Source organism: Lupinus angustifolius, chromosome LG09 (assembly GCF_001865875.1).
Source record: "Lupinus angustifolius cultivar Tanjil chromosome LG09, LupAngTanjil_v1.0, whole genome shotgun sequence".
NCBI lineage: Eukaryota > Viridiplantae > Streptophyta > Magnoliopsida > Fabales > Fabaceae > Lupinus > Lupinus angustifolius.
This window is the reverse complement of record NC_032017.1, coordinates 1,418,368-1,435,022: the sequence shown is the minus strand read 5'-3', so window position 1 is coordinate 1,435,022 and position 16,655 is coordinate 1,418,368. Positions and strand designations below refer to the sequence as shown.

The 16,655-nt window shown below is 32.0% G+C and overlaps 3 protein-coding genes across 4 annotated transcripts; 1 reads left to right on the top strand and 2 right to left on the bottom strand.

Moving 5' to 3' along the window:
- LOC109357548 (uncharacterized protein At2g40430) lies at nt 432-4,512 on the top strand. 2 transcript variants are annotated; one of them, XM_019601557.1, is made up of 12 exons: nt 432-629; nt 1,721-1,893; nt 2,063-2,111; nt 2,198-2,223; nt 2,318-2,398; nt 2,503-2,613; nt 2,747-2,838; nt 3,269-3,388; nt 3,466-3,588; nt 3,820-3,886; nt 3,982-4,061; nt 4,372-4,512. In XM_019601557.1, the coding sequence occupies exons 1-12, from the start codon at nt 461-463 to the stop codon at nt 4,397-4,399; spliced, it is 1,119 nt and encodes a 372-aa protein (XP_019457102.1). In that variant the 5' UTR covers nt 432-460; the 3' UTR covers nt 4,400-4,512. The 2 variants fall into 2 exon arrangements, with proteins under 2 accessions (XP_019457102.1, XP_019457103.1); XM_019601558.1 differs by having other exon boundaries at nt 4,334-4,512.
- Nucleotides 5,829-11,333, bottom strand: LOC109356404 (PI-PLC X domain-containing protein At5g67130-like). Its single transcript, XM_019599732.1, has 8 exons — nt 11,265-11,333; nt 10,889-11,011; nt 9,359-9,496; nt 8,628-8,726; nt 7,730-8,033; nt 6,817-7,040; nt 6,268-6,354; nt 5,829-5,963 (listed from the first exon to the last, which is right to left on the bottom strand). Exons 1-8 carry the CDS (start codon nt 11,331-11,333, stop codon nt 5,928-5,930), a joined length of 1,080 nt encoding a protein of 359 aa, XP_019455277.1. The 3' UTR covers nt 5,829-5,927.
- LOC109355802 (coumaroyl-CoA:anthocyanidin 3-O-glucoside-6''-O-coumaroyltransferase 1-like) lies at nt 12,671-15,748 on the bottom strand. The gene is made up of 2 exons (XM_019599024.1): nt 15,221-15,748; nt 12,671-13,772 (listed from the first exon to the last, which is right to left on the bottom strand). Exons 1-2 carry the CDS (start codon nt 15,671-15,673, stop codon nt 12,816-12,818), a joined length of 1,410 nt encoding a protein of 469 aa, XP_019454569.1. The 5' UTR covers nt 15,674-15,748; the 3' UTR covers nt 12,671-12,815.

Genomic DNA, 16,655 nt, shown 5'->3' with positions numbered 1-16,655 from the left:
TCATAATCTATTAAAATTGAGTTATGAATAAATTCTATCCACTAAGTTTGAGTATTCATCTATCTATTATGATACAAATTCAAATTCATCAATTTGTCATCCTAACTGACATACCCTATTTTAAAATATATAACATCACAATAATTATATACTAATAATATTAAATAAAAATTAGTTGGCCTAATATATTTTCTTTTAAGTTTTTGCTTCACCTTTTATATTCTTAAGAATTATTTTCTACATTTTAAATTTTGTTACATGTCAAATTTTTTGAATAACCTTATTTACTATTATTTTGAAACTCGAAATCATGACAAATGAAACAAATAAGGCCTTTGGGCCAACATGGGCCTATTATGATTGAGACATATTAAGCTCTATAAACCTAAGTTATATATATATGGGTTGTGCCGTCATAACTCATTAGTGTATCTGAGAGAAGAAAAGAAAGAGAGTGAAAATGGGGAAGAAAGCAAAAGGGTCAAGGAAGGGAAAGAAAGCATGGAGAGCAAACATAAGCACAGAGGATATTGATGATTTCATTCAAAAATCAACAAAAGATGCTCTTTCTGGTGGTTCCCTTAATACTCTTTCTAATGATTCTATCTTTTTTGAAGACAAATCTCAAGGTATATTCATACCTATAATCTCATTTATATTTTTTTATTTGTATTAAGTCATATAAATAATCGTTGTTCTGTCTCGTGTTTTTCTATAACATGTTTCTTTAATGTGTTTTTCTATAACATGTTTCTGTAAGTGGTTTACTAGGGTATGGGGTTCTCTATTTTTTCACGACATTAATTTTAGATTAAATACTCACTTTGGTCATTCCAAATTTTTGAGTGTACCAATCTATACCTGACAAATTGAAAAACCTAAAATGGTCCCGGAAATATCAAATGTGGTCGATTCGTTATTATTTGTAATCTTTTATGACAGTTCACAGAGACTATTTTGACCCACAAAAAGTGTGGTACTGGTAAATGATAGAATTATGTAGTTATTTGATGTGGTATAAAACTATAAATGAGATAATTACGTAACTATGGTATGAAGAGTGATTAGAAGCATGGCGAGCAAAAATTGGGACCCAGTGTTTGGTCACTGTATAAGCTTCAAACTTCCGTATAACAATTTTGTTGAAATGCTATTATGGAATGAAGCTAAGAGAAACTCATGAAAGAAGAGCTAAGCTATTATTATAAGCTGTTCCAAACACACATGTATTAGTGCTTAGATGATAGTTCAATTAAGCTTGTTGAATTCTGTGTTGCTATTAAAACCATGTTACTGAGGATTCTTCTTCAGATTGTTGCCTTTTGTGAAGTGGGGTGCTTGTATATGATTTCTATGTTTGTTCCTATGAATAGTACATGATACTGTTATTGGTTCTGGTGTGTGGTATTTGGTTCTATGTGCTTCTTCACTTTTTGTGTTATTAGTGTAAAAGTTCCTTTATGACGAACTCGATACGTGGTAGGCGATAGACCTAATTTGGTTTGAGGTACATAGTCTAAACAATTGAACCATGCGAGTATGTTATGTTCCGACGTTTTAAATTACTGATTTGAGCTGGAAAAAATGAGAAGTAACCAATTATGGTTATTTGTGTGATACTATGAAATTGTAAGCTTGTAAATGAATGCAGTGACCGGTTATTGTGATTAGATGGATATTTGGTGACTTGACTAAACTTATCTAGTTTGATGTTTCATAGATCTTGCGGTGAAGAAGAAGATTGAAAAGCACAGACAAAAAATCCTCCATTGTGATAGCCTGCTACAGAAAAACCAATTTGTGCTGCCAGTGCCATCTTCTACTCATAAGAAGTCCGTGAAAAAGCTTAAAGCTCTCCCTAAACTGAAAGATGCCAATCAAATTGGTCCCAAGGTCAGTCCATTAGTGCACCAAGATTGAAGAAGTATATGAGTTGCCCATGATTGATTAACGAGTTTGGATATAATCATGTTTGGATAAAATGGAAGTAGTTACTTCTTTTTCCTCTCCGTCTTTGAACTTCGTATATAATTTCTTATTATCTGAGTTTCTTGTTTCTCAGGATAACTCCAGCTTAGCTCCTGATGTATTTGATCTATGGGGCGATAAAGGTACATTCATCTTTATTACCTTTAAGTATTGGTTTTCTTTTTTATTATCGTATGGGATGTTAACCTGCCTTGATATTATCACACAGATGAGGGCAACGGCAAGTTGAAAAAGGTACTCTTTATAGCTTCTTAGATCTGCTTAGTTGGATTCTTGTTTAACTTAGATGCATTTTCAGTTTTTAATATGATGTCTACTTGCTTGGCAGGCATCAAAGCATTCTCTTATTCCAGCGGTGGAGGTTGATCCTCCCGGGTGCTCATTCAATCCCTCTTTTGAAAGTCATCAGGTAGTTTCTTCTGAATTGATGCATTTACAAGCTGTTTGGGTTCTTAGTCTTCTCATGAATCTTGATCTTAATGAGGAAATTGAAAAACTTGATTCTTGAACCAGGATACATTAGCCTGTGCTGTTGCAGAAGAAATGCAAAAAATCTACAAAGATGAATTGGGCCCTGAACCAGTGCCACTAACTGTTCCCGGTGAAGCTATTCCTGAAGAAGAGGTGAGTCTTATTCTCATCAGTTATGTAATTGTTGCACTACAAAGTCTTTGCCACATTTGAAGCTTTATATATTTGATTTATAACTTTAATATGTAATGAATATACCTTGAGTCTTGGTCCTACTTTTTATCAGAGATATTTTCTTGATGTGGATGGTGGGAGTGACGATGATGACAATAACCTTGAAAATGAGGGTCAACACGAGGATGATGCATCAGAGAAAAGGTGGGCTATTTAAGTTCAATTAGCTTGACTTTGATGAAAAGCTGTTTTTTTAGACAACATTTCGCACGAATTAGAAATTTTGACAATATGCAATTACTATAGGAGTTGAATGAAATATTTTATTTTGTTTTTATTTTTGATATTCTGCTCATGCATGTGTTCAATTGATCACTGTTATATGTATGTATCGAATTCTTAATAATATTGTCCTTCTTGACTTAGTTCATCTTACTAGTTTAAGTGAAACATCTTCGATGCACAAAATATTTACGATTTATGCAAAACCCATCACTGATTTTGTTTTTAAAACCAATCCAAGCTCGCTTTGCATATTGACTTTTTGGTTAATTGTTTGAAGACTGCATTATATTTATATCTATGTATGGTTTACTTGTTACTAAGTTATATTGTTTGAATAACCATGGGGCAGGCCTATTAAAACAAAGAGGGTGACTAGAGTTGTCTTCAATAAGAGGACTAAGCGCAAAGAGCAACTGAAAAAAGAAGCACAAGCAAAGAAATTGAAAGAATTGTCAAAAGAAATTGATAGGTAATCTTACACACTCTTTCCCGATTCATTAAATAGGTTATATACAAATGTCTCTGACCTTGTTCTTCTTGTTACAGCATACCCAACATTATTCAGGAGATCGAGGAAGAAGACAAGGAGAAGAGTAAAAGGCATCTCAGGCGACAAGTTGCTAAACAAGAAAGGTTGAAGGCACGTCCACCACGTATTGGAAAGTACAAGTAAGCACTGTTTTGTAGTTAATCGTAATATTCTTCCCGTATATGTTTATTGGTTGGTTGTGAAGCTGTTAAATATATGTTAATGTATTTGTTAAGTCATTGCATGGTATCTATGATAAAATAAATCACTAGATTTTGTTTTCATGGACCTTCTCAATGACTTGTTTATACAAATAAAATCCTTAGTTTGGATCCTTAATGTATATTTATAAAATTTCATTATTATAACAGGTTTGAGCCTGCTCCTATTCAAGTTCTCTTAAGTGAAGAGATAAATGGATCCATTCGGAAGCTCAAGGTAGGTTTTATTAATTTCGTCTGTTAAGAGTTTCAATTTCACTGTGTCTCATTTTATACAAAATTAAACTTTCGTGCTTTTTTGTACACTTATAGGGTTGTTGCACTCTTATAAAGGATCGATATAAAAGCTTGGAGAAAAGAGGATTGATTGTTTCAAAACCCAATAGAAGAAGGTCAGTTGAAAACTGCTGTATTATTAGATATCAAACAAATTCGGCAGATGACAAATACATGATTAAGCATGTATTGTTTCTCACAATTCTTGCCATATCTATTTACATCTATTTTTATAGCATGTATTGTTTGGAATTTGTGTGATGTTCCACAACGACAAATCATCTCACAAACTGAATTTAGCTAATGCTTTTTCTTCGGGAATGTTTTCTTGGCCACTAATGTACACATTCAAAACTCTGATAGTATATTGTGGGTATTTGTTGGACAGGAAGTAAAGTATTCTTCAATGTTAGCTCTATAAGGAAGGCGGCTCCGACAAGGAAGTGAGGGATGAAAGACTGTGAGACAGTTTTCCTAATTGAAGTTTTAGTTCTGTCTTATGATTGGCATAAATTTCACATAACTTCAGTTTCTGTAAGAACATCAATGGGGTTGTATCATTTTTTTGGTGAAGGGGATATTATGTGTTTTATTTAATATTTTTATAGATATAGCCTTTTTACGCTTTAGCTGTCGAGGTTATGCACCTTTTAAATTTTTATTATGATGTCGTTGTTTGATCCATGAAATCGATATATGGCTTTGATGTTTTTGCGTAGTTATTATTAATATTAACATATTGATTGTAATTGTGTTTCTGTTAATTTGTATGATGGAAGATAAGTAATGTCATGATTTTTGATTGAGGCACCATTACTTGTGATGAAGAGAATAGATTGGCCAAGACATTTTGATGCAGTGTGAAAGTGTTATGTATCTAATTATCATGCTTGCATCATTTGGTTTTCTAAATTTCATGCAGAGGATTATTGTTGTGCCCATCTTAAGATATGAACATTCATACTCACAACTTGTTTAGCTTGTTGACTTTGTTATTCAAATCGTTTTATCAAAAATCCAATAGCAAAACTTTCAAGTTTCAAAAATATGTAGAAGGGTAATTTTTTGTTAGGCTGTTTGAACTCAGAGAGGGTTAGCATATAGAGGATGACTAACAAAGATAAAAAGGTAGTATAATCTACTAGGTTCTTACCTAATGGGTTATGAGGATGGTAAATGTATATAGTTTTACTCTTGCAAATGAATAATGTAAGTCTAAGATTTAACCTATGACCTTAGTGCACTAAGGCAACCAACCTTATTGTTATGTTGATGTTTGCCTTCTTAGGGTTTGTTTCTGATTTTTTTTAGGAAACTTTTGAGGTCCCAAGGCATTTGAACTGTCTCATATGTGTATTTCATAACTATGAAACTTTCCTTTTTTAATCTTGTTTCTCTAAAACTCGAGCACACATGCCCTTATGAGATGACTAACAAAGGAGGAGAATAATTTTGATCTACCAAAAATAAAAAATTTAAGTTGTTTACAATAGTGAGAGAATCCTCTTGATAATAAAAAACCGGAAAAATTAAGATGATTAATTAAATTAAACATCATAATATTGACTTATTAAGAAATTATTCAAATTAATTAAGATTAGAGATTGAGAGTGAAGATGCTCTCCAAATGCTAAATATGACAAGATGTGAATTTAGAGGTTGAGTAGAAAATCCCCAATGGCAAAACAATTCCATAAAGATGACCTTAAAACTTATCTTATAAATGTAACTGTCTCCTTATTATACCAGTGAAGCTATGAACTTTTTAAGGCTTTTATCTCTAACTTTAAAAATTAAAATAAAAAATTCAGCAAATAATATCAACATAGAAAAGGGGAAAATATTTCTATTAGTTTTTTTTTTTGTATTGAAGGATAATGTGAGAAGTAAAAATGATCTTATTAACATAAATTTGAACAAGAGTCTAATGTCTGATCATCATTCTAAACACTCCTTCCTCTTGTTACTCTTCAATTTGCATTCTATTGTTTTGAGCAAGCTTGTGAAGTTGATCCAGGCTGAAACAAACAAATCAAATTAAAGTTGTATATTTATGTCATTATTTGAAAATTATCATACAATTCTCTTTGTATTTTTTAAGAATATCATCCATCATTCACATCTTAACCATATTCTTAAACAAAATGTAATATATATAAATGTTGAATAATATATTGACAGTATATATATATTAAATTATTTTTAAAGTATTTTTGGAACAAGTGTGTATCATAAAGATCCAATATACAAATATAAACAAAATTAAAGATGTTATTTAATCATATACTTCATGGAAAGTAAGAGTGAATTTAAGAAGTTTACCACACATGCATGAACATCATTACATCCGCACAAGAGTTCCCCATTGATAGTGTCCACAGCTCCAAACGACCCTGCTCCCTTACTCAACTGCACATCCCTCAAAATTTTAGGAATAATATCAGTGTTTTAAATCGTAGATATCGATGTTTTAAATAGTGGTATCGTGACACTTGTGATTGGATTATAGCTGTTGTGACATGAAATTTTTGGATTAAAAAATGTTTTAAATATGGGTTAGTGGCTGCTATAAACGCCGATATGTCAAGGTTTTGGGAGTCACCAATGTCATATAGCAACCACTATTATGGATGCATCAACTATAAATGCCTGCAGTTTTCTAAAATTGTTATTTAAAACTTTAGTTTGATGCAATTATATTATGTCTCAATGCAGCCACATCATTGTGATTTGATGTCATAACATAATTGCATAACCGTAATGATGCGGTCCGCACTATGACACCCCTGGATAATACAAGGATTATGAGTAGAAAGTTTATGGTTCATCAACAAAAACTATAAGGAAAATATAACAATACCAAAAACCAACCTTGTAATAGTCAACAGCCACAAAATTAGCCCACCTATTACCAGAAGCAGCATAACAAGTTTGTAGCATTTTGTTGAGATTTTCAGAGTTATCTTCACATGAGAGTAGTTCTAATGGAACTGATCTAAAATAGTTTACCAAAACTAAAGATTTGCTTTTGTCATTAAGAGAGGGTGATTCTGCCCTGTTTGTACAGCTTCCTGATTTCATTCCATCATCACCATCTACATAATTTAAATAAAAACATCACCACAAAGAAAGTTGACAATGTTATAGTATTGTTTTCTTTATCATGACTCCTACCATTTTAATAGATAAAGAAACAAATTCATGTGTTAAGAACAATCATTCAAATTGTAGATCACATCACATAATACGACCTCATATTGTGGTTGGTTAATGTGATAATGCAATTGTGGTGTGACATCGAATAACAATGATGCAGTCATGCCGGACCCTAATGCAACCGCAGTGCACTATATTTGGGTTGCATCCGACTGCATTAGATTCAAAAATATTTTTTAATCAAAAAATATTTACACCGCAACGGTCATAACCCGTATTGCAACGACCACAATGACTGTAATTGCAGTAATCGTAATCAATGATTTAAATTGCGGGCCGCATCACCTGATGTGATCGTGATCGCAATATCACGGTTGCGGTAGTCATCGCAACTGCATCACACTGATGTGGCCGCATCGGACCGATGCACACCAAATTCAAAAATATTTTTTTAAACACAATAACTTACACCACAACGATCGCAATCTGTGTCACAACAATCACAATGCAATCGCAGTAAATGCATCCCTTATTGCAACTACAATTTTTAAAACACTTATCGCAATAATAATCACAACTACAATTTAAAATAGAAGAATGAAGAGGTTATATGAATGTATCTACTTACATTGATTTTCAACCATGTAATTCCACTGATAAGCAATGCCTTCACTTTGTTCTTTAGATTTGATAGAAGTGAAAACTACTAATCTTTGATTTTTGGATACCATGTCACTAACTAGAGGCCAATCTTCACCATTTTTTGGCATGCTTGACAATGGAAACCAATACTTCTTCAAACCAGCATCACTGAAAACCTTTGTTAAACCATTTGGAGCATGAACATAATCTTCTATGATAATTGTCACAATTTCTGATGGATTTGCTGATAGAAAACCTTCAATTTCCTTCAGAGTATCAATGGCAGGTTCCTACTAATTCATTACAAATTAGTACAGGCACTTAATAAGTTTAGCAAACACTGCTTTAAATTGCACTCCTCAACAGTAATTGTAACAACAATATTTTGATTTTTTAGAGTCTCCACAATGTATTTGTTAAAATATGGTAAAAGTCATGGAAAAGAAAGTTTCTTGATAAATCAGAAGTGTATAAAAGAAAACTTAAAAGAAGTTTAAAGAAAGAAGAATGAGAAACAAAGATTGATAATATTTTCATTGAATGATTAAATTCTCGTTACAAAATTGAATTGATTGAATAAGAAGTGAGTCAATATGACTTATTTATACATGAGAAAAGAAGAAAAGAAAGCTTGTAAAACAAGTAACTAACATAAACCCAACTTACTAATTCCTAACTTTCTAACCAACTATTATCTTCCAAAATAACCTATCATATATCTTTAATAGTATTGAAGTCACAATTGCAAGCACATTTATCGCAATTTTGCGCAATTATAATTAACACAATATGACCACAACTGCAATTTAAAATAATGATAACGAACTTTAGTTTTATCCAAAATTAAGAAAACATATTACAAAGGTGGAATGAATTTTACATACAAAAGCTGTGAAGTCATTACATTCTCCTCCAAATGAATGGCATAACCACACATCTCCTTTGAAATCATATGTATCTAGCATCAGTGCTCGAACTCCATTCTACACATTTAAACAAAATGATGAGTTTAACATTCCATTTCATCGATGTTTTAAATTGTACCATAATTGTAATTATACTATTACAATTTTGAATTTCCGCAATAATACTCTTACCCAGTGTTGTGAAACTCGAGCCGGACGTCAAACCGGCAGAGGTCTCGTATTAGGTTTAACCGGTTAAACCATCTGGTCTGACCAGATGATTTCGTACATAATTAATAATTTTTATTTATAAATATATAGTTATATATAAATGTAAAACTTTATATAATTAATAATTATGTATAATTATATTCAAATAATAGTTCTTTATCTTTTTTTGGACCGTAGTAAAACAAAATATTAGAACATTGTCCCATTTTTTATTTTTAAGTGAGCCGTCTGGTTTACTTCCCCGGTTAATCCGGTTTAACCGGGTTTAACATGGTCGGACCGGATTTTTCCGATTCAAAGTGGTTCAACTCTTATTCGGTTAAGACACCAAACCAGAACCGTTTTTAAGTCCGGTTAGCGGTCAAACCGATCGGACTGTCCGATCCGATTCTAATAACACTACCCATACCACAATTATGATTGTATCGGCCACATTTTCCCTCAATTTTCTATAGCAATGGTATTGAATGATTTCTTACATTAAGCTGTTGGGTGACAGTGTCAGCTTGGTTGTTGAAAGTTACACGTGGCACACCTGTGTGAGATGGTTCCCCTTCAATGGCATGAGAGTTGTGTGTTGTCAAAAATCCATATTTGTTGAATGGTAGAGAATTATTCTACATAGAAAATAAGCAATTAAGGTTAAACAATTCTAAATAATCCATCTTAAAATCTCAAAATAAATAAATAAACACTTTTATAAGCTAACCCATTATAGTTTTAAATATTAGGTGTGATTGACTCACACATGTTTTACTAGATTCACTAATAAATTAAAATGTTAACGATTCAATGTATTAAATAATATTTGTTAGGAGGAACAATCATATATTTCAAAAGATACTAGTTCCTTAGCAACATGTTTGACTCACACATGTTTTACTAGATCTGCTAATAAATTAAAATGTTAACGATTCAATTTATTAAAATAATATTTGTTGGGAGGAACAATCATATATACTTCAAAAGATACTAATTCCTTAGCAACATAATAAGAGATAACCTATACCCAAAAAAGTATGTTTGACTCCTCACAAGTGTTATCTGTTATTACAAAAGGTATAATAATGTATTCAAATATTTTATTTTAACTCTTCACTTTAATATTCTCAATATGATAAAAAATAGTTTACTTAGAAAAGGTTGCAATTTTTTATCTGTTGTTTTTTTACAGTTCTATACCAAGGGCTCTTTTTATAATGCATGATAACAGAGATAGGATATGTATAAGAGTTTCCTTGCAAAGATGTTCACTACCTTTTTTTCTTTTAAAGATTTTGTTTTTTTGCTTTAAATCTCATAATCATTAAATAAATTATAGACAACAAGAATTAAAAAATAAATTGTTTTCCGATATCTCGGTTAATTTGATTCCTTAAAATATAAATATGTTTATTTGGTCACATAATTAAGCAATATAAATTTATAAGATTCCCACACTAATAATATAGAAATTAAAAAAACATTAATATTTTTACAATTCAAGAAACAAAGTAGGGTTGGAAAATATAACAGGAGTCTAAGTAATGTCAACACATATAACCATCTTGCCATAATATTATAAAGAAAAAGATGTTGAATTGATAGTGAGTACATTATCTACTATTCATATTTAATTATCATTAACTCTTGAATAAAAGTAATACAAATTAAATGAACAGTGAATAATGCACCATTTATAAATCTTTACACATACATATTACACTCATATTATAGGTTGTTATTTGTCATTTTTTATATGAAATTTATGAAACATTTTTTGGGTACTAAAGTATCTTCTCACTTTTGGTTATGAAACTAATCCTTTCGGAAACCGAACTCTTGACATTTTGATAATTCTAAGTATCTAATGAGATCTTATACTAATAAAATGCCTTGTTAGTAAATTTATGAGACACATATGACTACGTGAATTCGATGTAAATAAGAGAATTATGTAATAATTACTTGTAGTTGTTTTGGTGAATGAGGGTGGTTATGTAGAGAATACATAGAGAGAGATAACTTACAATGAGTTTGAATTGATTTGTGAAAGATGATCTTACACACTTTGAGCCTAAAAAATCAGATGCGCATGAGAAACAATACAACCCAGCACCACAATCTCCATCAGAAGAGCACTTATCAAGAAGCTAATCATACATTACATTAAAACCAATTAAAGATCAAAAAAATAAAAACACATAACTAAGCGTCTAGTATTTTAAATTGTGTTTATAGTCACTATTGTCATTATGTTTATCGTAATTGCAGAACGTTGCGGTCACCATTGCTATCGTAACATCATTATAAAAATCTAAAACGACAATATTGTGACCGTGCAATTTAAAATACTGATGACGAAATTTGATAAAACATTGTACATATATAGTGGGAGATACAAACATTGCAAACTCCATTAGAACAAGCAGCAGCAAGAAGAACAACCAGAAGCAAGCATTGAAGAGAACCCATTACAAAAGTGAAGAAAGGAGAGGTATGATTTGTATGAAAAATAAATGGTGTAGTTTATGGCTTGACCTATAAAACAAATGAAACTAAAAGATTTTCATGTTCATAATAACCATATGTGAGTTTTGATATTGGAATTTTCCTACAAGCCAAATTATATATATCTGAAGCTGAATCAATTGCACTAACGTCCCAAAGTTTTAAATAAATTTATACAAATATATCTTAATTTTAATGAAATTATATAAATTACCCATTTTTTAATCTACACAAAATATTCATAATTATATACATATATTACACTTATTGTCCCTTAGAAGAGATAAATGTAATTTCTTAAAAAAATGATGATAAATGTAATTACATCAAACAAAATATGATATATTATTGAGAAAATCCAAATATTATAAGAAATAAAGTCTATTCATTATTTAAACAACTCCTTATAATTATTGATATAGGTTATAACGTAATTATCAACCAAGAACTCTAACTCCCACAATAGATAGAGATATCTTCAACAACAAAAAATATCAACCAATTTCTACATTGTATAGTACCACTCATCTAGTCTAGCAAGACATTGAACAACAAAATTAGACACTATTAGCCATCGGTAATTAATGGACTTGGCTAACAGTGTGAACTAAAACTTAAATAAATGATATTATATGAATTATGAACACTCAATTTTATCCGATCAAAAAACTAAAAAATAATTATTTTTATCCATGTTGTAAGTAATAGAATAATGCTTTTTTGGATTTTATAGAGTTGTTGTGGAATCTATGTCCAAAATGAGTTTTCCGGCCACTTTAAATTTTTATAAGATCAAACAATTATTTTTTACTTATTACAATAATTTAGGGCTTAATAAAAATTATTAGGATATATTTATTGCTAAAAATATATTTGTAGATGTTATATAACCAATTTAATTTTTTTGATTTACATATAAAAATCATTAACTACTCATTTAATTACCAGATTATTTTGAGTTATAAAAGAAGGAATGTTTTCTTTAATGCTCCATTACTTGAGGATTTTATTTTATTTTCAGCATGTGCATAATCTCATTATAAATAGGGAGAGTTTGGGTTACATAGAAAAAAGTAGCAAAAATCACACTTTTAAATGTCTTAAAAAGTGTGACAGGACAACTTTCCTTATTTTTCGTGAGCAGTCAAATCATTTGATGGCATAAATCGCCAATATGTAAATACTCAATTTTGTTATGTTGTGGCTCGATGCAGATATAATATAATCTAGTGTTACACCACAATTGTGATGTGATACAATTGCGACGGTCACCACAACCGCAATATTGCAGCCTGATCTGCAGTTTGAAACAATAGTTACATTCTAAATGATACCTAAGCAATTATTTCACATATAAATATGGCATATATCTCTGTTGTATAGTTCTAGCTATTACAAATGGATATGAATCAACCAGACAACTATATGGATATGAATTTTGATGTTTCAGTCATGAAGTGCAATTTCTGTAAGGTGCTCTTCAAATATTGAAATGAACTTATTCATTTGAATCCTTTCAAGTGCTAGCCCAACTTCAATTCCACCTTCTCTGTCTCTACAATCAGAAAGAGAGATTGATCCTGCATTATCTACATGAACTACTTCACTCATCTTCGGCTTTCCGATCCCGAAGTCGGTCTCATACACATCCAGCTTTTGTGAGCCTGCTATTATTACCATATGCTTCCCCAAAGTGGCAAATTCTGTAAAATTTGACATTAATCTTTCAACCCCTTTATAAGCTTCACAATGCAGATTTCTAACTTCATTTCCAATAGCAATAGCTGCCTCAAGAATACCATTTTCTCCAACTAGCTTGCTCCTTTTGACTACTGCATTGCCACAACCCAAGCAATTTCCGAAGTATGTTGATGGAATCGAATATTCGGGACGGTTGCGACAATCTGCCATAAAGGCTAAGATGTATGATTCATCATTATTTGTAAGTGAGGTACCGATTCTGGTATCTTCTGATATTGTCTTACAAACCCAAATCAAAGAACATGTCACCACAAATGTTGATACATGTAATGTTCCTAGACCATAGGATTTGCATTTAGTTGAGACCAATTTCTTCAGTTTCTCAACATGGTCACGGCTCAACACAAACGTGCGACGCATAATGTCATCAGGAACATCGCGGACTAGGCCTATGGATTCTACGCTCTCCGGTGACGAGTTCCATATTTCTTCTAAGAAACTTAGCTTAAGCCCTTTTGGGTCTTCAATTATGTCCCTATTGTGCAATGGCATAGCAAGAGAGCCTTCAAGGGAAGCCAATTCCCCTTTCGATCTACAAACCGAGGCCCAGAATTTCATGAAGTGATGAAATGATTTCCCGTCAGCAACTACATGTCTGAAATTGATGCAGATGGTGAACCCAGAATTGGGAAATACAGTGACCTGAATGAGGTTGGACGCAAAGTATGAGGAAGGCAAAACATATAAGAGTTAGATTTTGATGCAAGATTATCTTTAACCTATCAACAAATCATACATCACAGAGAGTGAGCTCAGCGATACATTAAGATTATTGTTTAGTGATCATGAGGTCACAAGTTCATATCCTGGAAATAGACTCTCCGCTTGCAGGGTGTATGGCTACTTACATCTATTCTCTCCAGACTCTACTAAGTGGTAGCCTCGTGCATTAGGCTGCCCAACAAAGCATACATCATAATATTAATACTATCAGCCAATTGTACATAACACTATATGTATGACATGTGGTCTAGTCATAACATTAAACTAATGTTACACATTCTTGGCCTCTGAAACTCAAGTCCTATGAACTTTGAGGTTCAATTCGAAGACTCAAGTCGAGATAATAAGCACAAGTCAAAGAAGATTTGTGGTCCAATGCATCCAAAACGCGGTCTAGTCTAATATTGTTACTTTGAGGCGATTTGTGGCCTCTGAGTCTCAACTTGAGTACAAGTCAAAGAAGATTGAAGACTTGCAATAGGACTTAGAAAACTACAAGTCCCTGTCAAAAGTGTATAACAAGGCAGACAAAGAGATATAGTGATCACCACAAGAGCAAGCTAGAGTTCATGTCAGAAGTCTCTAACAAGACCGGAAAAGAGATTCGAAAGTACTAAGAATTTACAGAAAAGACGCATTAATTTGGGGTTAAACCAACAACACTAACAGGACATCAATGTAGGAGGAGAATGAAATCTTACAAGAAAGCTGCATGAGTAGGCATAACAATGGTAGACTCAAAACCATGGCAATACAAACCCTATAATATTATTCTACATGAGTAAAACAAGATTTTCGGTTCCAAAAAGATTCCCCGCCACGCCAACCAATAGGTCAACCAGCTAAATCCCTAAAAGATTAAATGGATATCAAGTTCGTTCATAAGACTAATGTGACATGCATCTAAAATGTCACGCTAGTCTCAAAGACGAACTTGATGCCCAATTTGATCTTTCGAAGACTTAGTCACTTAACCTAAACTTCGAGGGACTAAGTTGATTGGTCGAAAATCTTTCGGGGACTCTAATGACGTGTTAGTATATCTTATATCATCGATTGCAATCTAAGTTTCCTCCTTCTATCATACATAACTCTATCTCTTCTTATACTCAACTATCATTCCTATATCCAAATAATCTCCCTATCATGACTTCAAATTGCAGACCACATCACCATTTGATGCAGCCACAGTCAGGGAATAACACAACTACATTGGATCGTATTTGGATCTTTATCAAATTCAAAGACATTTTTTTAATCGTAAAAGATTCCACAGACCCACTGTTGCAGTCCAAATCATGACGACCGCAACAGCAACCACAACCACAATTTAAAAGACCGATTCCGATATTAAACTATCATCCTACCTGAATAGCCATAGAAGCAATAATTTGCGTGCCATCTTCTAACACACGTGGTGAAGGTAAACCAGGAACAAAAGGGTGCAACTCAGTAACATCTCTAGTGTAACCAGACACAAGTCTAACAAAATCATGTGTAGCTTCAGCAACACTAAATGACACAAAATCACCATCAGAATAAAGAATATAAGGAAAGTTTGGCATTGGAGGTAACAAAACATTAGCAGCAAAGGGAAAAAAGTGTTGAAGAGTGAGAGAAAGAGAGTGTTTAAGAATAGGAAGAATGGTTTGCATGAAGTGGTTAATGGAATGAGGGAAGTTATAGAAGAAAATACGTTGTATTGGAGGACAACATAGCCATGGAATATCAAAGAAAGTGAGAGGAATAGAGGTTGTAGGAAGTGAAAGTGGTTGTGGTGTAACTTGGTATTGGTGTAGTATTTTTACTATATTAGACATGTGATTATGGAAGATGTGAATGGTTTGTTTTGGATAATGAGAAGTTTGGAAGAAATGTGAGAGTATAAGAGAATGTTGAATGTTGAAGAGAAAAGAGAGAAATGAAGATAGTTCTAGTTCCACTATGAGACAAAGATGGGAAGAACAATGTGGACCAAAAGTGAAGTTAGGATAATGAATGGATTTGGAACTATCCTCCTCCCGAAAATTGGAGTCGGTATCTTCTTCATTAATGGAGAGGCAAATACACCTTAAATAAGAGAAAAAATGTAATATAATTTGATACTTTTAACCTTAGGATATAACAAAATAACATTTGTTTTCCTATGTGTAAGTGTAAAAGTGCTACAGGGAGAGGATCTTATTTCCAAAAATTCATGTCTCATGTCTTAAGCCAATTTAATTACACCAAATAACATAAAAAATTATTTTATGTTTTTATTATGTTTCTTTTTAAGTATGTGACAACTTTCAATTCAATTGAGCACAATAAGACATAAAAAATGGGATAAGTGATCTCCATTTTGTCTCTAAGAGTGTTTCATTTCCATGAGCTATGACCATTTTTGTGTGGAAGTTTTCATAGAAAAATTGTCTCAACAATTTGTCATAAAAATTTAATTTGGTTCATATTTGATGACCAATTTGGGTTTTTGACTTAAAATTAATACAAACGAATATTTTTAGGAATTAAAATGAATCTTCACTCTTTTTAATGACATAAATCATTATAAGATGTACCAGATATTACCTTCTTAGAAGTTAACTTATACTATCAACAATTTTAATGAGATACTAACATCCATAAGATAATTAGCTTACTAACCTATCTTCATGTAATTAAAAGGACTTTAGTAAAACTATAAAATTTTCTCAACATTTATATTAATCCGCAAAAAGAAGATAATGATTTTTCTTCAGTCTTATCCAATCTTATGGCATTCTCGATTGTAGAATATGGCATGTGACATGGGGAGATCGA